A 26,353-nucleotide genomic window follows, 5' to 3' on the forward strand; every position below is an offset into this window, starting at 1 on the left:
ATAGTTGTACTTAGCAGAGAGGAGCAGGGAAACACAAGTCTGCGGTCTTGTGTAAACCAAAGTCTCAGTCCAATTATTCTTACACTCATTATAGCTTTATGAATTATTTGTGATATGAGTTTCATAAATTTGAGATACCCAGCCTAGAAATAAGAATTTAGGGAAGTCTGGATGGTCCTCACATACATAATTTGTGCCTGCTTTATTATGAAAGAAGTATTGTCTTCTCTATGTTAAGATGAAAAGGCAAAAAAAAAAAAAAATCCTGTGGTCAGAAAGAGGTGCCAGCTGAGTACCCACAACACAAGATCTAATGGGAAAATTAAATGAAATACTACATGTAATATATTCATCATCAGTGCACATAGACAGCTAAGTACCTAATAAGTGTTACTGTTCCCACTCTTCTACACAGCCCAATTTTTCCCTTCCCTGTTTAAAGTCCCTGAGGACAGAAATAATTTGTCTTTTTTACCTTGTAACACTAGAGTCTGGAATAGTACCTGGCAATTAAAGCTTTGCTGCCCGAATAACATTTTATCACTTTTAACACTTTGATCTCTCCAAGCCATGTTCTTTCCCTTTCCCTCTTTTCAGTTTTTTTTTTCCGTAAAGTCCCTGTGATTTAGTTTCTTATATGAATTATAATAGCCTACTTAATTAAGGCTTTGTCCTCCCTCTGTTCACTTGCTGTGCCATCAACCACGAAGTGTCTTGTGTTCAGGTATTTTGATGATTCTCTACTACTTAATCATCCCATTCTTGTGGAAAAGATAGATAACATTTCCTTTCCTCCTGAAAATTTTAGGCAGTAACAATCACAGCCCCTGTGATTTGGCAGAGAAGGCACATTTCTCTGTAGCAACCATTTTATTTGCTTCGAGTAATGGAACTTCCTCCTAAGTTTTTAGCTGATTGACTCAACTTCATAGCAGATAAACAGGCTGCAAGTCCTAATTTTAATTCTAAGTTATTGTAATCTAATATCAAGTCTACACTAAAACAATTAGCATTTAAATCTTAATGTCTCCAAAATCTGTGTTACCATGTAAAATTCAACTCCAGAAAACATGTATTATTTTGATCTAAAAATGTGTATGTGTTCTAGTGCTGCCCTGTATGAACACATATTAGAGAACAATGCTCATCTAATACCACCGTCTGTGTGTACTCAGGATGTGAAAACAAAACTTGCCACATTATACCCCAGAGCCCTCTATCAATTGTATCATAACATCTGACATTATGCAGTGCAGAGCTGGAGATCACTGTATTTAAAAGACAAACTTGAATGCTACATGAAGGTGGCTCAGGAACAGGGTAAACACTAGCTCAGGGTAAGTCAGCACAGAACTCAAAAATACTTAGAAACTTACCTTATGAGAAATCCTCATAGCCAGAACAGATGTTAAAGAAAGTAAACATTTTATCCAACTTTATTATTCAGGGAATAAAAATTACTCATTAAAATTTCTTTGTAATAAATTTTTCTTTGCATTGGAATAGGCAGTTTGTAAAGATGTTCTCTTGTGTCATTAAAACATGACCTGGCACTTCTTTGGGAGGCCCAGGTGGGTGGATCACTGAGCTCAGGAGTTTCAGACCACACAAAGCAACATGGTGAAACCCAGTCTCTACTAAAAATACAAAAAAATTAACCGGGTGTGGTGGTGCACACCTGTAGTCCCAGCTAGTTGGGAGGCTGAGGTAGGAGAATCGCTTGAGCCCAAGAGGCGAAGGCTGCAGTGAGCTGAGATCATGCCACTGCACTCCAGCTTGGGCTACAGAGTGAAACTCCATCTCAAAAAAAAGAAAAAAAAATTACCTGAAAGGAAAATATGAATTGAACACTTGTCACCAGAATTTGGATGAAGATACATGATATTCTTAGAATTCTTTTTCAGCAGAAACAATATGGCATTGGTTCAAAGACACACATTAGATCCCTTAGAGTCATGAAAAGTAGAAAAGCGCAAAGGAGATAATCTCTTAAATTCAATGTTTTTAGATTGACTCTTTTTTTTTTAAACCAGGGGAAAGCATGAAGGCAGTCCCCCACTACCACAAATTATGCAGTAGCGTTTCCCACATTTGGGGACATCGCAGGGGTCAGCGCATCCGGAGTGCAACGGATAAGCCTCGCCCTGGGAAAACCACCTTCGTGATCATGGATCTCCCCTACCAGGTTAGATTAAGACTCTTTTTTAAAAGCGAAATTATCATTGCGTTTTTGTAATATTTAGAGACAAATCAATACCAGTGTTTGTGTACATGCCCAAATGTAACCTGATAATGGAGTTGTGTTCTTTACTGCCCCAGTTAGAGGAATTTTTTTCTGGAGTAAAGTATTATATTTTTTGAATTCCTTTGAAATGGTGATTACATTACACAGAGGGAACCTCAACCATCTTTAATTTGGCAAAGCTGTAGCAGTCATGACAATCTTGTCATATTTAATACATTTATATGACCTGAAAAGCACTGACGTCTTGGTATGTGTCTGGGGTCATCCAGGTACTCTGGTTACAATGGTCCAAAGGTAGATAAGAAAATCTCGCACAATCAATCAAAGTGATCTGATGGTTCTCTGATATAAGAATACTGTCATATCTCATTCCAGGAGCACAATGAAAACAATGCCTAAGAAAAGGAAGACTTTGTATCTAGAACATGATTTGTTTGATAAATAACGTTAGAAAAAATATTAGGAAAAGAACCCCACTCTCCCTAAAAAGACTGACCATGGGTTCTGACCAAAAGCTCAAGGTTCCAATTCAACATTATGTTCTATGAAATTTCCAGTGTTAGTCAGAGACTGGGATCATTAACTAGAACAATTCTACAAAGGGCAATATTGCTCTGGTGGGATGGTTAATTCTGCAGAATGGCATTTTATTTAACAGACAGCATGGACTTCATACATATCCATTATCAGTGCCTTGAAAACCAAACAACTTTAAAAGTTAGCAGCAGTTTCTGCAAGTACAAAAATACACATTTATTACATAACATATGGTAGTAAAATTTGTCAAGATATATTATACAAACTCAAAGCATTTTAGATAAAGCATCAGTCTAATATATTATAGATTGATGGAGCATAATAAAATGACATATAGTCTGTCTTCAGATCATACAATATAATATATTACAGCAATATTAACAAACTATTCACATTAAGAATTACAGGAGTATCTAAGGGAACACAGATAGTAGGAATGGTTATTTAAAAACCTCAGCAAATATTTTCTTCTATGCTTCAAATTTGGGTGAATGATTTTTTTACCTGCCAATATGAAGAAAAAGCAATTTCTTCCAGAGAGACACTCCAAGCCATAAGAGCTTCATTCACATCTTGCAGTTCTGACAGTAGTATGCCCTAAGGGAAAGGGGAGTCCCTGCTGACTTTATATATTATACCAAAAAAGATGCATATGGACACTTAGGAGTCTTAATATGTGGGACTGCTTAGTTATAAAGTGAAATCAACTTCACATCTGTGACTGAGATGGCCAGTGTCATGAAATAGCTCTTTGGATACAGAGTTCTAAAAGATCATTGTAATGGTTAGCGCAAACAGGACCATGTCCCCCAGAGGTAGGTAGCACCTATAGCTAATACTGAAATAACTTCTTTTATCTTAGAGAAAACATTTTTTTTCCCTATAACTGAAAATGTAACCTTTAGAACAAAAAACAAGGAAAGAACATTTGATATGATCGTTTCCTGATGATTGGTAAGACAAATAATTTAAATAAGCTAATTTGTGAGAGAAAGGTCCATCTGGTTGTGGACTAGAGAATAAATCGGCTCAGAGCAACTTCTTAAAGGTAAGTAGTTAATGTGAAGGCAGATGCACATCCACTTTTAGTGCCTTCCCTGCATACAGGTTGGCAAGGCCTGATCATCTATTTCTAGGTGAGGAGATGCACTATCACAACCTTTAAGTCAAGACAGAGGAGAAAGGTCCATGGATATAAAATAAACCAGTGGGGTGTAAACCATGAAACACTGGGGGAAAAATTAAGGAACAATGCCTGGAAGTAAAACCCAAAGCAAATGGCTGTCTGAGCAGGCCTGAGAGCCACTTCGTTGGGTATTCTATCCTGTGACTCTTTATAACCTGCCAATCTCGATACTGCTCTCTCAACTGCCAAACTATAAAAATCAGAAAAGGGATGATTTATAAGTATGTTTTTCCAGCTGATTGTAATCTAAGAGGCAGGGCTGTGGAGAAACATTTCAGCAAAGTGATGCTATGGTTTGACCACATGTTAACAGCACTTGTGTAATGGAGAAAGGACAGTTGTTGTAGTCTTTCCCTTCACATTAAGAGAGTGAATGCTGTCAGGAGGTCACCTCAAAAATAGAAGAAGTTGCATTTCTGAAGAATGTTCCTAGCCAGAGACACCTTTGAAAAGGGTGCTGAAATGAGCAGACATTTTCTTCTTTCTCCTCACAACTCTGTCTCCTGAAGCCTTTCCAAAACACTTCAACACTAATGAAAACACAGTTCGACAGATACAACCAACAAAACTGATATCATGGTACCCATGGCTTTTGAGTCACTGTTTTTACCCACTCGAGCTGTAGCAATGGGCTCGTTCCTGGAATGATTCTGTAAGGATATGTGATCAGTAAGATCCCACAAAAATGGCCACTGGCTTAGATTTAGGGAAAGTTTTTACATGATGCTCTTCATAACTGGATACACTTTTCTTAATGCTTTGATTAGTGGCATTTTTCTTGCCTACTTATTAAAAACATTCCATGGAATGTAGATGGTTTCTCTGTACCCTTCCCTTCTCTCCTCAGACACCTATCCTTGATTCACGATATCTTGGTCTTCTCAGGACACCAATCTCACAGATTGTTCCTATAAGTGGTTCCTTTACAGAAGATGCTTTCTCTAGCCCTCTATTAGTATCTCTAAAACCACATGACAGGACCTATCCCATCCTTTAATAAGAAAAAGCCTCCTAAACACTTAGGTGACATAATTTTTAGCATAAAGTGTTTGTTAAGTCATCTCAATAAAGAGAATTATTTCATTGTCCTAAGTATTAGCAATGATAATCCTTATGCTACCTTTCCCAGGTATCTTATACAAAGGGGTCATAATAATTATTGTCTTTCTACTACTATTGACCCAGTTCCTGTTCTTGAGGATATCAGATTCTTATTATGGTTAAATGTCTTTGGTTAAATACCTGTCCTCAATGTCGCAGACCACTGTAGGCCCTGAGTCTGGGCTGGTCACCTCCTCTAGAGTCCAAGAGCTGGCTGAGGCTCTTTCCCAAGGCAGAGAACCAGAAGAGCTCTGACTACCAGGCTCTACTTCCTCATGTGACTTCATGCACAGCTTGAGTCTGCTCTCCACTAGGCTGAATGGAGAGCTACAGTGTCTCTCTGAATCCTGGCAGGGAGAAGAACTACACATTTGGGCTGACTGCAGAGGGGCCAGTCCTTCAGCTGCCCTTAAGAGCAAGTCTTTTTGTTTCTCTTGCAGTGAGTTGGCTTCTGAAACACTAGAAGCATGTGAGGGTGGCTCTAAGGGTCCTTTTGGAGAACCTATTTTCGTTTCCTCTGGTCTGGCTGCCTTTGCTTTCTTTTTGAGGGACCAGTTTTTCAAACTGGCCACACCATTTCTCAACCATGTGCTGGGATGAAGAGTTACAGAATGCATTTGTGAATGCCACTCCATGGTGTCCTTCTTGGTATAGGCCATGCGGCTGCAAGCCTGCCCTGATGAGGGACTGGGCATTCCAGAAACATGGCTGGAACTGCTTAAGTCAGGAGAAAGTTCTTCCTGTTTTCTTTGAGCCTGAAAAGTGCAATCTATTGGAGAGGAAGTCTCAGTGGGTGTAAATACAGAGTGTTCAGAAATCTGAGAAAAAGCGCTGTCCTGGGAGCTTACGGATGAGCCGGATGGGGAAGTGCCTGGGGAAGATAAGCTGGAATAGCTGGTCCTTGGGCAAAGGTTTAATCTTGGGGGTAAAACCTTCTCAGTGTTTTGGTTCGTGGTACTACTCTTGCCCACCTCAATCCCCATGACTAAACTCTGATTAATAAGCTTCTGTCCCTCCATTTGCAAAGACTTATGCCGTTTGAGATAATCTTCCTCTCCATGCAAGACACCAGCTTCACAGCTGGTTTTATGTTGTTTCTTTGAATAAATTCCCCTGAGATAGGTCAGCTTGCGGTTCTGGTCTTCTATGTTGGGCTCTGAGCAGCGCCTATGTGTCCTTGGACCCTTGAGGGCATCTGCTGTGTGTGGTGGGGAGTATGCAGATGTATCCATATGAAAGCACTGGTTCTTGGAATGATCCTGTGAGGACACAGGACTGTAAGATGCCACAGAAATGGCCACTGGCTTGGACTTAGGGAAAAGTTTCACATGATTTCCTTCACTACCAGACAAGCTCTTCTTCTTAGTGTTTTGAGTAGTGGCATTTTTCTTGCTGGCATCAGTGCCTGTGACTAAACTCTGTTTAAAGCATGTCTTTCCCTCTTCCTGGAGGGGTTGATTCTGCTTCAGATAGTCTTCATCTTTTTGAGAGAGAATTGCATCACAGCTGGACTTGCGTAGCTTTTTCTGGTAAAACTCCCTGAGGTAGGAAAGCTTTGAATCCAGATAGTCGATGCTGGGCTCTGAGCAACGTCGGTGTCGCCTCAGGCTTTTTGCAGCATTTGCTGCAGCTGTGGACAGGTAGCTGGGTATACAGGTAGATGGGGCCCTGGCATGATCCCGCAGTGGGATCTTTGTGTACACCAAAACGTTCACCGGCTTAGCTTCAAGAGGCTGTTTCATTTGAACATCTTCATCTTTAGAATGGGTCAAGTCAAAGTCACTCAGGGTTAACAGGCCTTCCACCTCTGGCTGGTCAAGATCATAGTCACTGAGGGTTAAGACGGAGTCCATGCTTCTGCTCCCCTGGTTAAGCTTCTTTACCAAGTCACTGCATGGTGCATCAACATCCTCATTTAGCTCATTTTCCAAGCTGTCATAGGAGGAGTCATTCAGTTGAAAGCAAGAAATATCTGTCAAAAAAATTAAACCATGATTAACATATGTACTTACCACAAATATACCCATGCTTCCTCAAGAACAAACTATGATGATTAGCTGAATTCTCTTTTCTTTTTTTTAAATTGCATTTTAGGTTTTGGGGTACATGTGAAGAACATGCAAGATAGTTGCATAGGTACACACGTGGCAGTGTGATTTGCTGCCTTCCTCCCCTTCAACCATATCTGGCATTTCTCCCCATGGTATCTCTCCCCAACTCCCCACCCCACACTGTCCCTCCCCTATTCCCCCAAATAGACCCCAGTGTGTAGTGCTCCCTTTCCTGTGTCCATGTGTTCTCATTGTTTAACACCCGCCTATGAGTGAGAACATGCGGTATTTCATTTTCTTTTCTTGTGTCAGTTTGCTGAGAATGATGTTCTCCAGGTTCATCCATGTTCCTACAAAGGACACGAACTCATCGTTTTTGATTGCTGCATAATATTCCATGGTGTATATGTGCTACATTTTCCCACAAAGAGGAACTGTTACCATTCCTTCTGAAACTATTCCAAATAATCCAAAAAGAGGGAATCCTTCCCAAATCATTTTATGAGACAAGCATCATCCTGATACCAAAACTCAGCAGAGACTCAACAAGAAAAGAAAACTTCAGGCCAATATCCATAATGAACATAGACACAAAAATCTTCAATAAAATACTGGCAAGCCGATTGCAACAGTACATCAAAAAGCATATCCACCATGAATTCTCTTTTCATGTGGATTATTCAAATTCCTGCTCTCAAGAAAGAGAGAATCTTTCACAATCTCAACTGTTAGTGAAGAATAAAAATAAAACTGTTGGGGTATAGGAGATTTATCTCAGTTCCTGATGAATGAGCTTTCCTTAAGTGAGATTTTCTCAAAGCAATGAACTTGTCATTTGACCAAGAAATGGTGAAAAATATGAAGGAATTAATGCCTTCAAAGCATAAGTATATCCAGATTCTGAGTAAGACTCTGCCTGATATTTATTTAACAGATTGCTGATATTTATACATACTTAACACTAGTCTTGGGGAAACCATTTCCAAACTAACAATATCTCTTTTACAAAGTTCTTCAATATTCATTACCTTACTTAATCTTTACAACAACCACAGAAGTTAGACATTATTTTTATCCACATTTTAGAGATAAAGGCAATGATGTTCAGTGGCCTAGAATAACTGGTCAAAGATAACATATCTGGTAATTGATGGCACAGGAATTCATATTCTGAAGGCAGCTGTATGTCTTCGAATTCAGTGTTCCCCTACCCTTCCAGCCAAATGATGCTAGTGGTTTTCAAACTGTTTCACAGCACACTAGAATTCTGAGGTGTCTCAGGGACCAGTATGAGGAAGGAGAGGAAGAAAAAAAACCACAGAGGCCTCCACTGCCTCTGGGCCTTCTACCCCAGTTTCAACCACAGCAGTTCTGTTATTTATCTTAGGGTTATTCGTAAAGTTTTATTCAAAAAGCCCATCAGAACGGTCATACCACAGCATGCTGCCACTAACTTCTTGAAGGCTGGAACCTAATCTTTATATAGTTCTTAATCCTGCTACACTGTTAACATACGTTGACCTATTGGCAGGCCATCTAAGGAAGGATCAGGTGCCCTGGGCCCCAGTGACCTGGGTTAGAGGCTCCCTTCACTTCAGCTGCTATGGGCTCCAGGAAGACTCTTATCCCAGCATGTCTACAAACGTGTGTCTGTTTCTCACAAAAACCAATCCAATTATTCACAATACCTGAGGCATTCTCTCTAGCGTCACATCTCACTGAAACCTCTCCAAAGAGGGAAGTGATTTCTTCTCCAAATATTCTACAGCAATTCTCAATCAGAAATTGTATAAGCAGGGACACCTGTACAGGAAAGGACAAATAAATACTTTTCATATTACGTGTTTATAAGTCACATTTCATATATAAATCCTGATTTTTAACAAAAAGCACATGTACCTTTAAAAGCACATTAAACAGTTTCCCTATAAAACTATGGCACTTTTAAAGTAGTCTGGGCATAGTAATGTGATCAGTGGACTAGGGTTATTTGTAGTCTTGCCTTAATACTAACATTTCATACCAATGGCTTTGTCTGTAAAATTGGGCAAAGAAATATACTTTGTTATTAAAATTTGCAAAGCATCGTTAGACGAAGACTTATGGAAACTGTTTCTTATGTAAAGGGCAGGCTGTCATAAGCTTGGGAAGAGGGCTTATCTGCCAGTGCACTGTGAAGGAGAAGGACAGCTAGGAAGAAAACTTGTGCTCCTCACTAGTTTCTACGCAAGCATTTGACAGACTGGTCTGTCCATGTACTGCCACCTTCCACTAGGCTCCTTAACCAGAGGTGCTTGCGGGGAAAGGTAAGTGTTTATTAAGGAGCTTTATGCCTCTACTGAGAGGTACTGGAACCTTTCTGAAGTTTCCTTGCCCCAGTAGCTGAGGCCAAGGGGCAGGGGAAATTTTGAGAGCAAAGAGAACTGATATCCCACACCCAGGGACTACGGGAGTGTGATTTCAAGTAACTACTGTATTATCACTAACAAAATAAAAACAGTATGTTGATAATTCTTTTATTTTATTTTTAGATGAGCACACTGTGGGTTAATGTAACTTTGCCCAAGATTGTACATCTAGCAAGGGGTGGAGCTGAGAATTGAAGCTGGGCTGTCCTAACTCCAAAGTCATTTTTTTTTTCATTTTAAAAATCATATCAGCTGCTTTATCACTTTATGGTTAGTCATAGTGTTAGTTAGTCATAGTGTTCAGCCTCCTTAAAGGGAAAAGAGAAGTAACCCAACTGCTATCACTTTTCTACTTAACAAATCTCTTTCCTATAGTCGACCAGTAAAGTCAAATTTATGAGGAGGTATACTTAAATGTTAAGAAATTATCTTTTAGAATACCCCAAATTTCCATTTCAAAATGGGGACTCAGTCTTCCCAGAGCATGAAAATGAAAAACTTCATTACCTTTTTTGTAAATTCGTTTTCTAGTTCTGGGCTGGAGGAAGTAGGAGGCCAAAGAATACTTGGAGCGACACACACAGCTAAGTTAAATGCAGTCATCTGATTGGATGAGGAATGTTGCTCAATGTTGTGTAATACCCCAAAAAGATACTTTAGGAGAACAACATTGGCTCTTGGAAGCTGGTCTAATAGCCTAAAGACAGAAAAATGTACTCTTTAAGCAAGACATTTCATTTAAAAACTTGTAAAGACAAGCAACTCTCACTTTGAATGGGGAAGAGTGCAAATGAAGAACACAGTTCAGATATGCAAGAGTTTCAGTTAATACGGTACCATACAAAGTGAGGACTGCCTGTACAGAAAGAAATAGGCTTTGGGAACTTATTTTTTGTTTTTGTGTACTGTCTTCACATCTCGATGAAAATGTAAAAGAATGCACAAAAATGTCTCATTAAAAAAATGCTGCTTGAAATATTTCCCTGAAACTACTATAATGCAAACTTAGGCCAATCCTGTAACATTTCAGAATATTCTCAACCAAAACCTACAAAAAGGCTTTCTGATAAGATTAAACAGCAATTTATAAAATGCTCCTTTATTTCCAAGTAGCAACATAGAAATGCTGTCTCTTGGTAAGAACTGAAACCTTAGCTATCAAGACGTCCAGGTCCATTTTGAGCTTATGCTCTGCTCCACCAGCTTCCAAGGTCAGTTTTGTCCTGAGTCTGCTTCATTGTATCACTCTCATGTATAAGTTGCTTACAGTAGTATATTTTGTACTGTTCTCATGTTGTAACTGATAGGGGATTTTAAAATAATCATTCACCAAAAATGACTACTATTATCCAAAAAAATTATAAATATGCTGATATTCATGACTGGTTTTTTTTTTCAATAGAAACCTGTAACCTAAAGAAAACAAGATAGTCTGCTGCTTGCACAAACAGCAGAGGTCTTTCTTTAGTACAATGGACTGACAGGAGCATAATTTTTGAAAGGATAAGTTATGAAGGAATTTCACATAGAACAAAAGATTACTGGATGTATTCAGTGGAAAATAAAGCATCTCACATAAACTTTTGGGTTTTCTGCTTCTATGCAGCCCTAAGATTTTTCACAAAAGCTATTTTACAACTCTGAAAGTTGTAAATAACTGATAGCAGTTTATCTAATACTTGTCTAAAGATGTGAAAATTCTTGTCTGGTGGAGAGACAACTGATTTATCTGTGCCCTTGCCCTGATGGAAAAGGTTGCTTTTGTTTGTGTTTATTTGCAAATTCACTTTAGCATTTATGATTCAAATATATAATATGATTTCAACTTTGAAATCCTCTTTGAACTGGTTGTAACATCTTACTAGTTCCTCACAAATGATTTAAATATTTCACATGTTCATATTTGCATGAGTAATAATTGTACCTTTTTCAAAAAAATCATCTTTAATAACTTATAAGATATATAGCATTTTAGACACTAGCAACAAAGTTTGGAATTTGAGGCTTACTATCTGAATAGTTTACACCAAACTATAATGGAAGTGGAGACAATATTTTGTTAAACAGCCTTGGTTTCCAGTGTCTTCAGCAGCAATACTATGTTCTTCTACTGGTGAAAGATGTAGATAATTCATATTTGAAAGTTGCTCAAGAAAAAAAAAACTGTACTAAACAAGCACATGCAAGTAAATAATATTGAGACAGAACTAGAAAGATTGCTTTTTGTTAATGGACATTTCTTTCCTATTATCTTACAATGCAGGAGACATTCAGGAATGGGGTAGTGAGTTCTACCAGCCATTTCCCTTTGCATGAGTAGAGACAGGACGTGCTTTGTGATCAGACTTTACTTTGCGACTCCACTTTTCCTTTATACTTTTCAAGAAGTTAACTGCCTCTCTGCTGTGCTTCCACAACACTCTACAGGTATCACTTCTAGCACTGATTGTGCTGCATTGTAATTCTTGGTTTTTCTACCTACTTTACCAGACTGAGTTCTGTGAGAAGACAGAATAGGTCATTTTCTCTGTATGATTTCAGTTGGTGAGTGAAGTATATGATGAGTTGTCTGATGAGTAAATATTTAGTTAAATATTTACCAAAATTAAGATCATAAACTGAAGATTGGGTGGCCTACAGTGTTATCTAGTGGACTAATGGATTTCTGCTCCTATCAGATTCAGCTGTACGGAAGGTATACAATGTTCAAGGATAAGATCACGGAGAAAAACAGTAGCAATGACAAGCTAGCATAAATCTATTTTTGATCTGGCCCACACGGATATGACTTTGGTAGCTGTCATTATTTTAATAAATAATCTTACCAAATGTTTTTAAAGCATTTTTGAGATATGACCAAATTAGAGTAATTACCTTTGAACAGTATTTATTTTTTCTTCATCATTTCCTTGATCCAGTACAGAGACCCAGTGATCATAGAGATCTGATGAAAAAATGCTTCCTGGAATATTTCGCAGAAAATCCTTAAATAGATGGAAAGACAAATATTTCAAGTCATTATCCTCATGCCGAATATGTATTAGAGAAAGTAGAAGACATTTTGTTGAAAAGTTCTCTTAAATACGCTTTTCTGTGAACTACACAGAGCTCTGCGTCAACTCTCCAGTGACTTGGGGACACAGAAATATGTACTTGGATTTATATACATATTATATAATTGCACTTTAGGTTCTGGGGTACATGTGCAGAACAGGCAGGATTGTTGCATAGGTACACACATGGCAATGTGGTTTGCTGCCTCCATCCCCCGTCACCTATATCTGGCATTTCTCCCCATGTTATCCCTCCCCAACCTTCCTACCCCCTGCTGTTCCTTCCCTAGTCCCCGCAACAGACCCCAGTGTATGATGCTTCCCTCCCTGTGTCCCTGTGTTCTCACTGTTCAACACCCGCCTATGAGTGAGAACACGTGGTGTTTGATTGTCTGTTCTTGTGCTACTAGCAGAAATCATTGGGATAACTGAAGTCTTCATTATAGTAGGAAAATAAAGGACAACCCATTTGGCTAAAACCTCCTGTCTGCATACATTTTAGCAAACTAGTATGACATGACAAGGTCTGGCAGTAAACCATCCTAAATTCTTTTTCCCCTGTCCCTTAGATGGCTCGTTCAAGGAAATGAACCGAGGTGTCTATTGAAGTTCATAGTCTGGTAGTCATCATTCAGTCATTCTATATGCATTTATTCATATGTGCCAAGCACTATTTATTTAAGTTGCTAGGGATGAAGAGGTGAATAAAAGAAAGTCTCTGTTATCTTGGAACTTGATATTCCAGTGGTATTAGCACACAATTGCATCAAGAGGTACTTAAGGTTTCTCCCTGTGGTCCCTGTAGAAAGGCTCTCATATGTTCGGGGAAATAGAGCATTTCAGGTGATGCCTGGGTTCTAGAAACTTGGGTAGCACAATTAGGCCTGATGTACACTAAATAACATGTCCACAGAATATTATCCTTTCCTTGGAGACCCTGTTCTGCTGAGACCATAGGTAGGGCTGAGTGTGGTAAAACTGAACTATGACAAACAGGAAATAATCAAAGGCATTTGTTGTTTAGCTTTTGTTGTTTGGCTTTTCTTTACAAAAAGCTTAAAAACAACTAAATGTGGTTCTTGTCCTGGTCCTACAGAGTTGATTCGCGGCCAACTGTCTCTCTTGCTTTTGGTGTGGCATTACCAAGGTCAAGCTTGCAGTCTAATCTCCACTTTAGTAAACTTTAGGCAGAGTAAACTCGGTACTGTGTTTGAGCACTGTACCCAGGTTGGCTACCCTCCTGCAATTTCCTGCTTACAACATAAGGAGAGGTGAAAGTCTGCAATTGGGCAGTTTTAACTCTTGCTGGAAAACCAAAGCAGTGTTTTTATCTGTGTGTCTTACTGAAGGCAACACACAGCTTGCTGCTTACACATCATGTTTATAAACAGTAATACAGAAGCTGTGGTAACTTCTTGTTACAATTAGCTGATTATGTGGGCATCTTCCCCACTTGCTTATGAACTCCTCTAGGGTAGGGGAAAACCCTTACCTTTTTCATACATGTCAATGCCATAGTAGAGGTCATTAGTGAACTGCTGCTATATTGTATATGGCCAAATTGTTAATGGGAGCCAAGAGAAGGCCAATCAACTGTAACTGAGATTTTAAGATAATTTGAAAAGCTTCTTTGTAGTCATGTCACTTTATTACCATACCTTTTTTTAAAAGAATATTTAAGAAGAAGGAAGATTGACTAATTGAAAGTCTTCTTCTGTTCTATTATATCTTCTAGCAAAAATGTGCCTTCAGGATTGTGATTCAGGTATATCATTACAAAAGTCACCTCTTTTTGGGTAAAGCTATTGAATTTTCAGTTACAAACTAATTTTAGCTGCTGTACCCACTTTAGAAGTTAGATTTAGAAGAGGCAAAATCTGTTATTTCAAAATGGGGTAGGGACAATAGCTCTCTTTTAAAATCTCAGTGGAAAACATACTTATGATCTGTCTTGAAGAAAAACATCATTAAATCTTAAACCTACACTTGAAAGATAATAACTCGTAACATCTCAATGAACTCTCCCACAGCTGGAATAACAAGTTACGAAATACAACCACCATCACAGCTGCGAAGGATGTGAGAGCGATTCTAAACTGCAATCACTAACTCACAGCACTTAACTGAATGTCTCCTCTCCTCCAAAACCAGAGCCAAGGCCATCAGCAGAACCCCAAAACTCATTTGAGATGAGATACTGCAGAATTAAATATGAACTTTTCCTTAAAGGTCTGATGGATCAAAGTTATAGTGTTTCAAGCAATTTTTATCCAATTCTAGTTTGAAGAGTTAAGCTATAACTTAAACTAAACTTCTATTTAAGCAAAACCAGCATAAGTGAAAAATTAAAGGAAAACTTAAGTACCACTTCAAAACGGACTTAAAAACAAGAAACAAAAGCTCAAAAGCCTTTGGTAAAAATTAACTCCCTTTCTGCAAGCACTTGGAAGAAATGTGGTAAAACTTATGACAAACTGTTAATTACTTGGAACTCATTTAACCAGTCTTCAATCATTTGGATCATTTTTTGTCTTTTGCTTATTTTTGGACAAATATTTCTGCAATTTGAGACGCAATTTAACTCTTCTAGAACCATACTTCTTTGCAGTAGTATCAACAGTTTAGCACAAAATTTTAAGAAGTGTAGTGCTATGAGGAATAGCATAGTAGATTTTCCTTTTCCTGCAGACATTCTTGGTCATTAAAGAATTTTTTTTTAAACACAAGCTTTACCTTTGTAAACTAAGAGACATATATAAAAAAGAAAGATTTATCATGCATAAAAAACCTTGGCATATATATCTGGCTAAGTATACCGTACATACTTTTATTGTGTTCCAGGACTGAGGAGTAATCATAAACCCTTTGCAAAACAGATGAGATAACCTTAGCTTGAGTCCTCCAGTTCTTTTGCATATTTAATTGCAAAAATCTATAGCAGGGTTTGTTTAAGAGCAGACATGGCTTATTTATAAAGAAACTTGTACATAAAGTCATGAAGTGACATTCCATAGCACCTGGCCACTCAGATAGAGTATGGGTAAGCAAGAATCATCTTCACCATATTTTCCCTAATTTGGTTTTCACATTTCAGCCTGAGATACAGGCTAGGGCCTTGTCTCGACCCCTAGCTCTAGTGTATTCCAGTCCTTTGGGAGTTCAGAGCCTGATGCAGGTCTGTAGAAGATACTGCTAGGGTCAAAAGCTCTGCTTAAAGCTGGTTGACTCTAGGTTTTCAAAAAATGTACAGCATTTCCAAGAATGTGGGGCAGAAAACATTTTAGAACTCTGTATCTCTGTAACTATGGATGTGACTTACGTAACAATGGGTAAAGGGTAAAGAATTAGGCCAGTGCATTAGGCCAGTGCGGTGGCTCATGCCTGTAATTCTAGCCCTCTGGGAGGCCGAGGTGTGTGGATCACCTGAGGTCAGGAATTTGAGACCAGCCTGGCCAACATGGTGAAACCCCCCTCTACTAAAAATACAAAAATTAGCTGCATGTGGTAGCGCACACTTGTAATCCCAGCTACTCAGGAGTCTGAGGCAGGAGAATCACTTGAACCCAGGAGGCAGAGGTTGCAGTGAGCCGAGTGCACGGCACTCCAGCCTGGGCAGAACAGTGAAATCCCGTCTCAAAAAACAAAAAAAAAAAGTAAAAGGCATTAGGGGACAAGGGAAGGCATGATGATTATGTAAACAGGTGAAATTTTCAGTGATCTCAGCATTTTTTTATTTCATTTGTGAGGCAAATATTTATTATGGCAAACATCTAACCATTTTCAAACATTTAATAAATGTTTATATTTGAAAACTGCTTTCATTAAGAAAGTAGTGAGATAGTGAGGAAATCATCATAAGCAGGATGTCTGTTTTGATATACATGTGTTTTTTACATGGGGTGGCAGAAGTAAAGATGAGATTGGTGTGGGATAAAAAGTTTAAAAAGCATATGTGATACGTCATATCATCAGCGGTAGCTTTTAAAGTCTAATGTTGACTTTGTGAAATGTTTTTAAAACAATTTTTAGTGTTAAAAATTAAGTTAATAAACCTATTATGGGTCTTTGCAGATAGAAATAGTGCCCATAATGAAAAAGTAAAAGAAACACCCTATCTTTCTCTAGAGCTACACCATGGGGTGGATAAGGGGAGGACTCTTCTTACCTTTAAGACAGATGCTATCACAAAAATAGATTCACAGTCTAGGTGCACTTCAACTCCAGAATTCAATTTCTCTTTTAGTTCTCTGCAGGATTTCACATTGGCCGATTGCCTGAAGATGCCTTTGGTGAGGGGTCCTTTTTGATTAAGAAAGAAAAGCATATCCTATGGGGAAGCAAAGGAAAATAAACAAAATGGCACTTCACACACACAAGGGAATGTATACTCGTCCTCTCTGGATGCCAGAGGCTAGGGTGTGCTAGGGTAAAAACACTAAAGGATTGGAGCTAAATAAACAGCTGGAAAAATTAAAGTCACCTTTTTGGAGAGCAGAATGGTGGCTGCCAGGGGCTGGTGGTGGTGGTGAGGTTGCAGAGATGTTGGTCAAAGGATAAAAAATTTCAGTTAGGACGAATAAGGTCAGGTGATCTATAATGATGTATTGTATTCCCAAAAATTGCTCAGAGAGTGAATTTTAAGTGTTCTCTAATTTTGCTTTCTATCTGTATGTCCTCTGCTTACAGTGTAGGGAGAGAATGGATTCTGAAGACAAGCAATCCATGGGATTCAGAACCCAGTTATGCCGCTTAGGGAAGCTTGAGTACAGTCCTGAGGCTTTAAAAAAAATTTGTAAAGTAGGGATGGGATGATGACACGATAATAACTATCCCCTCAATTTGTTGTGAAGAATAAACAATGAAGTGGCTGGACAAGTGTCTGGCATTTATAGATGCATAATATAGTACAAAATGCCACACGTCAAGTACAGTGCTTGAAGGATACTGGAGACTCAACAAGTACTGCTTAGCATTGATTATTTGAAATATCAACTGGAGATGATATAAACTCAGTGGCTTGCATCTGACCCACTCTCTATATAAAAGATAAATGCATGCCAGGGAATGTATCTTTATGTGTGAGCAGTTGAAATAGAAATAAAAACAGATTTAAAAACCTAAGTATAAGTTTGAGTAGCTTCTGCTGCTACAATGATAAATGAAGACTTTCAGAAGAATGTGACATTCAAGAAGGGATTTGTGAGGAATAATATGAATCCTTGGTCTACAGAGTGAATTCTACTTTATCTGAGCAGGCTTACATGGCTCTTTCCTGAAATCAGTAGACTAGATTATCTCTTCCTATTATGTCTTCCTTATGATTTCACAGTGAGATCAGATTTTGTTATTTGGAAGAATAATAATGAAGATTCTTAGCCAAACACAGTGGTGTCTATAATTTTTTCATATGGGCACAGATTTACCTCTCAGATCTCTCCTTTCCCAAACACCCTTTCCCATCAGTTGACAGGCCAAAATGAGCCTTACCAAGACAGGTTTGGGCAGATTGTCGTTCACACAAATATTTGGCAGAGAAATTCCAAAGAGCTCTCCTGGCATAGGTGATGTTGGCGATGTGGGCAAGTTGTCCAGGTGAGTGCTAGAACCTCGCCAGAAGGCCCAGTTTATGATAGATCTTCTCCTTTTAAATGTCTTATGACCTGAATCTAAGGAAGAAGTGAGCTTATTAGAAAAACGAGTTTCATTCACTTAACCTTATTTCTAATTCTATGGTATGTTTGTTGCTATGGCTCAAACAGAAAAAAATGCTTATAGATGGCTTTTGCAATTGATAATTCAACCTATAAAATTTCATTATGGTATCTTATAAATGAAGGGCGAATCAGTGAAGGAAGAATCAAATGTTTGGGTACTTTCCCCATCCAGTTTTTGGACGTCACGGGTCTGTTTACTTGAGTTTTGGCACTACATTTTCAAAGGTGAAAGAAAGACTCCCTTATTGAACTGCAACAACTAAAAGCAAAGAGTGTTTCATATGAACACATTTATTTTCCCGTTTTAAAGATGAGATTAAGCATATGGAAAGGTTAAGACTATAGTTAAATATTGAGAAAGAAGAAAGTGTGAAAAGGGGTCAGGTAAAGGGGGAAGGGGAAGTAGGAGTAAGAGAAGGACAAGGTGAAAGGGAAGAAGGAAGAGAAGAAGAGCGGGAGGAGAAAGAGGGGAGGAGCTTTCTCTGTTAAGATGTTCTTTAGAAATAAAGAATGCTTTATTATCTGATGTCCTACTCTTCTTTTGAGAACACAGACAGGAAGCTAATGTCCTAAAGTCTTTTCCTTTCGTTGCAACTGCAGACTTTTATGTTTCCTTTCAGTTTATGACTTTAAAGTACGTTCAAGGCAGCGTGGATGGACACAAACATGAGTGAGACTTGCCCTTACTGATGGAGTTTATAATCTAATAGGGATAAAGAAAGAACTGGTCAGGGTGGGGAGAAAAGAAAATATGTTAATAAATATAATGTCATAAGGTAGGAGAAAAGTACTAAAGGCGTTCAGAGTAAAGTAAATCACATCTTCTCAATAAGAGGGAGGGGGTGATCCTGGGTGTGTTTGCGTTTGACTTGGATTCGAATGAACAACAGTTTAACAGAGTATCTGGCATAGTGGCTTCCATCTAGTAAGTACTCACCAAACCATTATTAAACAATAATTGAAATTGAGAAGGGATTTAAGCAGAAAAAGATAACATGAAAAAAATAGGCAGAAGTAAGAAAGGTCAACAGTAAGGTATTCTTTATGCCATAGTGCCAAAATGTCTTTGGTGCCATTGTGTCTAATTTTAATATGAAGTTAAACAGGTTTGCTTATGATTTCATACATAATAACTCTTTGAGGTTCCATTTTTAAAGGTAGCTGACCTCTGTCCCCTCTTCCCAATAGATACACACAAGTAATAACTATAAACTCTGGAAAACCAACAAAAATACACCTAGCTGAAGGCACTAAAGAGCAACCAAAAGAAGGGAGATACAAGAGGTACAAGTGGGACACTTGGACGAAGGGAATGGCATACACTGGGTGAGTTTTCTAATCTTACAGCTTTTAGGCTGAGAGCAGGCCCCAGGTTAACGGGGGTGGCTAAAAGTCTAGAAGAAACCTGTACTCTTACTGGCTTGAAGAACTAGAGAAGGGAGACAGACGTCCCCACAGTTGGAAGGCGATGGGGGATACCAGAAAGAAGAAAACCTGATAGTGGGAGCCCTAAATATTGTGTATAAATTCTGCCCACATCTCTGGCTAACCCCTGAAGCTTGCATTCGTAGGGGCAGATTCAGAAAAGCTTGCAATTAAGGTTCACAGAACTGAGATTTGAGGAGCCATAATGCCTATGAAGTGCCCACTCATGGTCTGACTCCATTTTCTCCAGCGAGAGTGCATGGGAATTGGTGGTTAGACTGGCTGTGTGGCACTGTTCTTTATGACACTAAACTAAACTTACCCAGAGATGATGTTTCCAACATTCCCTGATAATACTGAAGGACTGATCTTTTCAAGAACACAGTTGTCTTGTCATTTCAGTGGAATGACATGTTAATTCCAAGGAAGTCTTCTATATTGTCTGGATATAATATATCTTAGCATTTTTATTTCCTTAGAATCACCTACTTAACTAAATATTTTAAAAGCCAAATTGCGGGAGGACAAGTAAATAAGCAACATTTTACCAAATGGCCTTAAGATCATCATCCGCACTTTACTTTCTTGAAAAACAGCAAATCAATAAACACACACACACAGGTATGTAAAGCTCTTTGGCTCTAGAGTCAGGAGCCTCTCTGTATTCCCAGTTCAGACTCTTATTTGGACCAAGTTACTTAACCTCTTTTCTTTCCTCAACCTTAAAATGAAGAGGATATGACTTATCCCTCAAAGGCTTATTGAAAGGATTGTGTAGGACAATCTATGAAAAGTACTACTTTGTTACAGCACTCTTGGTGAAAGCTGCCAAGTTACTAATCTCCTCCACACAAAGAAGACATCCTCTCTGCACCCACTCTCCATGTGGTTTCACAGCCTTCAGGAGATATCCAGATATGAAGGAATATCAATATTCCACTTAACTAAACAGTTTCTTCCTGCTCTGACATTCTCAACCTCCATTATAAAAAACAAAACAATAACCAAAAAAACAGAAAAGGAAACTAAACCTTTTCTGAAATCCAGGAAGGGGTTCCTGTATGTCTAGCAAGATCAATCTGTGCAAATGTGTGTTTAATATGTATGTGAATATATGTGTTGAGTACTTACGCTCACATTTACCTGATTTTATTTTATTTATTTATTGTTATTATTTTTAGAGACGACGTCTCGCTATGTTGCCCAGGCAGGTCTCAAATTCCTGGGCCCAAGCAATCCACCCACCTCAGTCTCTCAAAGTGCTGGGATTACAGTGTGAGCCACTGCACCCAGCCCTGATTTTATTATTTCTAAAACAATCAAAAGAAAAACTTACTTAATTTTTTTTAGCTTTCACACACTTAACAAGAATGCTCTATCAAAAAGTTACATACCCAGCTACCCTATGAGTGTTGACAGAGGATAAAGTAGAAATTGAGTTCTTTATCATAAATACTTTCAGCTGTAGCCATGCCTTTTGATATACATGGTATTCAGCCTGAGAGTTTAGGATTCCTCTGGGACTGAGAGAAAAAAGTTTCATTAAAGTTTACTTTCTTGTAGAGCTTTTAATGCACAGATCTTACTTTCTAAATGTCACAAAGACTAATGGAAAACGTGCTATTGCTATGAAAAAATATGAGTGATGTAAAAGTAAAGCAAACTAAATTCAAATAAATCTAGCTTTCCTAAATGTGCCTGGCAAGATTCAAGTTAGTGTGTTTTACATGCTTAAATTAGAGAAATGAATGTTAAAAATTACAGTTCTTAAAACTTTGTGCTTATATAATAATAATCATAAAAACAAAAAAGTAGAAATTCTACTCTGGCCATATAATTCCCTAAATTAAGAATATCCCCACCTTTTTTTTCTAGAGTAGAAAATACAGAGGACAATACTGGAACTACAGGGCAAACAAGTAGAAAAAAAGATGTATCTCATATTTTACCATCTACTGTAAAAGTTCAATTCCAGTTCAGCCCTGGGTCTGAAGCAGATGTGGAACCTACTCTGGGCACAGAGCTGTGTATTCAGGTCAGACTGGAACTCCAAGAGCTACTTCAGACCACACTCAAAGATTCCATTTAATTCCAGAACTCTTCCACTCCACTCAAGTCTTTCCATACTAGAGTTGAATAAGCCATTCAGTCTTTCATTTAATTTATACTCTGTTCTATACACGAGACTAAGCCCTGGTCTAAAGTTCCTAGGTCTTAAGAAGCTCACGGTCTAAAGAGCTAAGTAGACTATATTAACAGATAATCATAATGTGACTTTTTTTTGTGTTACACTAGAGATATGTCTAAAGTGCTACCTGTCTGAAGGAACAAAGATTTCCTAGAAGTAATAATGGCAGCAGTGGGCTGTCCGGAGCAACTGCTGCCATTGCACCAGCTGCAGTGGGGTGGCATGGCCAGGGCTGCACGCTCTCTGGAGCTGGCAGGAGCTGGGGACAAGCCAGAGCCCTGTCCCTTCTGAGTTGGGGTGGGAGGTCCTTGGGTGCCACAGCCCAAGCCATGACTAGAGATGCTGGCATCCCTGGGCTCTCAGGACCTGGAAGCAGGTGGGAGCCCTGCCCTCCCAGGTACAGCTGCAGCCACCTAAGTTATAGTTGCAGACCTGGGCTTCCCGCTTCATGGAGCAGGCAGGAACCCTGCCCTCTCAGGAGCTGCAGCTGCCCATCATGGCTACAGAATGGGCCTCCCTGTGTTCTTGGGTTGGGGGAGATGAGCAGGCAGGAGCCTTACCCTCCCAGGTGCAGCTCCAGCTGTGCAAGTCATGGGTACGTATCCAGGCCTCGTGCTCCATGGAGCACGCAGGAGCCTGGTTGCCCCCTTCCCCTCCCACAGCTGTAGCCAACCAAACTGCAGCTGTAGAGGCAGGCATTTCTGTACTCTTGGAGGCCCTGGAAGGCCCCCCTGCCCTCACAGGCTCAGAAGTGCCTGTAACAGTAACATGTGAGTTGGGGCTTGAGGTCAGAAATTTGGATGTCTATATCTTGAACTTATACAATGAATACTGGAGCTTTCCCACTGGGGACCAACCATCCCAAAGAAGAGTTACAGATCTAAATCTTGGAGGGGGCCTTCTAAAAGATCTGTTGCTGTTATGTTTTCAGTGTAAGGCTATTTACTAGAAGGCCTTGTCTACACCGAGGGAGAAATTTGAAAAACAGACTGGGAATGACTATGCTCACTGATAGTTATGCTGGTTAACAGGGATATATTCTAAAAGCCAATTAGAGAAAGCTTAATTTAGGTGGTTTAAAACTAAAATATTGTTCTCAGACAATATTCTAATAGAAATAATTAGATTTTAATACCTTGTTTCCAGGGGAGAAAACAAGAATGATTTTCCACAAAGTAGACCATGCAAAATACCCATTTCCTAGGACTAAGCAATTTAAGAATTTATGAATTCTTAAATACACAGGCCACAAACAAGCGTGAAAGATTCTGACTAAAACAACTGACACTTGGTAAATAAGGCATAATTCTATATCTTTATACTATATGCGGAAAAAGGAGTATTAGCTCATTTTTCCCCATTAGAAGTCAGGTTAATAGCCAGTATATATGTGAAGAAGGAAGCATGAAGATTCTTGCTCAAATTAGAACATGACAAAGATGTAACAGGCAAAAATATAAAGACAAGCCAAATAAGATGGCTCTGTTACTTGTGTGAGCTCTGTTATAAAGTCTGGTAGAATACTGAGACTTTAGCTGGAATGTTTTAAATTATACACATTTTAATCATTCAATCAGAGGGCACAAACTATGCTCCCTGGACCAAATCTGGCTTGCCACTTCCCTGTGGATAACCTGTGAGCTAAGAATGCCTTTTACATTTTTAAAAAGTTGAAATAGAAATCAGAATAAAGTATAGTAACACATTAAAATTATATGAAATTAAAATTTTAGGCTGAGCATGGTGGCTTATGCCTATAATCACAGCACTGTGGGAGGCCGAGGTGGGCAGATCACCTGAGGTCAGGAGTTCGAGACCAGCCTGGCCAACATGGTAAAACCTCACCTCTACTAAAAATACAATAATTGGCCAGGCATAGTGGCAGGCCCCTGTAATCCCAGACACTTGGGAGGCTTGAACCTGGGAGGCAGAGGTTGTAGTGAGCCGAGATTGTGCCATTGCACTTCAGCCTGGGTGACAAGAGTGAGACTTTGTCTCAAAAAAAAAAAATTCTAATTTTCCTGTCTAGAATAGTTTTACTGGCACATGACCACACTCATTCATGTGATGTCTATGGCTGCTTTCACTTCACACTCGATGGCAGAGGTAAGTAGCAGTGACAGATGGTGTGAGGTGTTCTCATTACTTTGTACTGTTGCTCAGTGTATTACAAATTGTAGTGACCCTGTTATGTCTTGACTGTTTCAAGAGCCATGTGTATCATGATACTACAACATCTTATTTTTTAAAAATACTTATGTAAAAACAATAAAAGAAGAGAAAGGTGGGACTTCTTCTAATTTTAAATTTTTAAGGGAAAGTGAAATGCAGATAACTTTGTTATGGAATGAATGGCAAAGTTTAATGTTTACTGTGAAATGAAGTAAAAGTTGTGGTTACAGAATGTAATATATGTCAATGGTTAACAGACCAATGGTTAATCACAATGGTCCCAACTCACAAGAAAACAATGGATCAGAAAAAGAATATTTAAAATGAATATATCATTACTGCAGAATCCCCTCACAGAAATAAAAATGAGGCTACAATAAAAGTTAAGTTTCTGAGTGGCTCATTTGTTAGCCAACCAAGGAAAGCCATTTACATATTTACCAATATGTAAATATGGTGAACTGATTAAATCTGTGTGCTTGCAGTAGATTAAGAAAGGGTCCAGAGAAACTTGATTTAAGATGATCAGCTTTTTAATAAGAATAGATGATTGAATAGTGGAGGGTAATAGGAGTAATATCAATAGTAAACTAAAAAACAAGGCAAGTGACTTTCCTTGGTTCTTGATGAGGTGACAAATGCTACCAATACCACTAAGTTGTTTAGTCAAGAAGTCAATGCTCAGTTTGAAGTAACTGAAGAATCAGCCTTGAATAGTCTGCATAGAACAACTATAGGTGAGAATATTTTCAAAGCATTTGAGAAAACAATAATTCAGTACAACCTGAAGTAGAATCTGTTAAGATGTGTTATATTTTATGGTGGTGAAAATGTGTGGAGCAGAAAAAGGTGTAATTTCACAAATTTAGAAAGCTTGTGAAAATTTAAAGTTTCTGATATGATTATTCATTGTATTGTTTTGATCAGTGGTACTACCTGAAAAATATGGAAATCTATCAAGTGTTACTGGATCAGTACTTTCAACAGTGAACTTCATTTACCCTCATGGACTTAACTATTGTCAGTTCTGTGAATTTTTGATAAAAATTGATGCCAAATGTTAGCCTGCATTATGCTACACACAGCATTTCAATGGCTCAGTACTGCTAAAGTTTCACAGTGATATTTTAAACTCAGGGCCCAGACTAAACTTGTTATGAATGAGAAGAACTGCCTTCAATCTCTATTAATAGACACTAAATGGCTCTGAAAATTAGTTTTTAATCAAAAGAGAGCCAGCATAGCCAAGACAATGCTAAGCAAAAGGAACAAAGCTGGAGGCATTATGCTACCTGACTTCAAACTATACTACAAAGCTACAGTAATCAAAACAGCATGGCACTGGTATCAAAACAGAGATCTAGACCAATGAAACAGAACAGAGGTCTCAGAAGTAATGCCACACATCTACAACCATCTGATCTTTGACAAACCTGACAAAAACATGCAATGGAGAAAGGATTCCCCATTTAATAAATGGTGTTGGGATAACTGGCTAGCCACCAGAAGAGAGTGGGGGGGCCAATATTCAATATCCTAAAAGAATTTTCAACCCAGAATTTCATATCCAGCCAAACTAAGCTTCATAAGCCAAGAAGAAATAAAATCCTTTATAGACAAGCAACTGCTGAAAGATTTTGTCACCACCAGGCCTGCCTTACAAGAGCTCCTGAAGAAAGCACTAAACATGGAAAGGAACAACCAGTACCAGCCACTGCAAAAATATACCAAACTGTAAAGACCATCAACACTATGAAGAAACTGCATCAACTAACAGGCAAAACAACAAGCTAGCATCAAAATGGCAGGATCAAATTCACATATAACAATGTTAGCCTTAAATGTAAATAGGCTAAATGCCCCATTAAAAGACACAGACTGGCAAATTGGATAAAAAGTCAAGACCCATCGGTGTGCTGTATTCAGGAAACCCATCTCACATGCAAAGACACACAAAGACTCTAAATAAAGGGATGGAGGAAGATTTACCAAGCAAATGGAGAGAGAGAGAGAGAAAAAAAGCAGGTTGCAATCCTACTCTCTGATAAAACAGACTTTAACAAAGATCAACAGAGACAAAAAAAGGGTATTACATAATGGCAAAGGGATTAATGCAACAAGAAGAGCTAACTCTCCTAAATATATATGCACCCAATACAGGAGTACCCAGATACATAAATCAAGTTTTTAATGACTTACAAAGAGACTTAGACTCCCACACAATAATAGTGGGAGACTTTAATACCCCACTTTAATACCATTGATCAGTACTA

The 26,353-nt window shown here is 38.6% G+C and overlaps 1 protein-coding gene and 1 non-coding gene across 7 annotated transcripts in view; both read right to left on the reverse strand.

Annotated features, from left to right (window-relative positions):
• Window positions 1–2,030: 2,030 nt before the first annotated feature.
• On the reverse strand, window positions 2,031–2,193 carry LOC118146066 (U1 spliceosomal RNA). Its single transcript, XR_004731525.1, has one exon. It is a non-coding gene; the product is annotated as a U1 spliceosomal RNA (small nuclear RNA).
• A 673-nt stretch (window positions 2,194–2,866) lies between these two features.
• The window catches only part of ARHGAP20 (Rho GTPase activating protein 20), a 125,807-nt gene continuing 102,320 nt past the window's right edge, over window positions 2,867–26,353 (reverse strand). For all 6 annotated transcript variants that reach the window (XM_009006745.5, XM_009006744.4, XM_035264482.3 and 3 more), the window contains exons 10-15: window positions 18,069–18,247; window positions 16,747–16,908; window positions 12,403–12,512; window positions 10,036–10,225; window positions 8,809–8,923; window positions 2,867–7,041 (exon numbers count right to left, since the gene is read on the reverse strand). In XM_009006745.5, the coding sequence (XP_009004993.1) occupies window positions 5,189–7,041; window positions 8,809–8,923; window positions 10,036–10,225; window positions 12,403–12,512; window positions 16,747–16,908; window positions 18,069–18,247 (2,609 nt within the window). In that variant the 3' untranslated portion in view covers window positions 2,867–5,188. The remainder of the gene's footprint in view (window positions 7,042–8,808; window positions 8,924–10,035; window positions 10,226–12,402; window positions 12,513–16,746; window positions 16,909–18,068; window positions 18,248–26,353) is intronic.

The sequence above is a fragment of the Callithrix jacchus genome, chromosome 10, assembly GCF_049354715.1.
Source record: "Callithrix jacchus isolate 240 chromosome 10, calJac240_pri, whole genome shotgun sequence".
NCBI classification, from domain to species: Eukaryota; Metazoa; Chordata; class Mammalia; order Primates; family Cebidae; genus Callithrix; species Callithrix jacchus.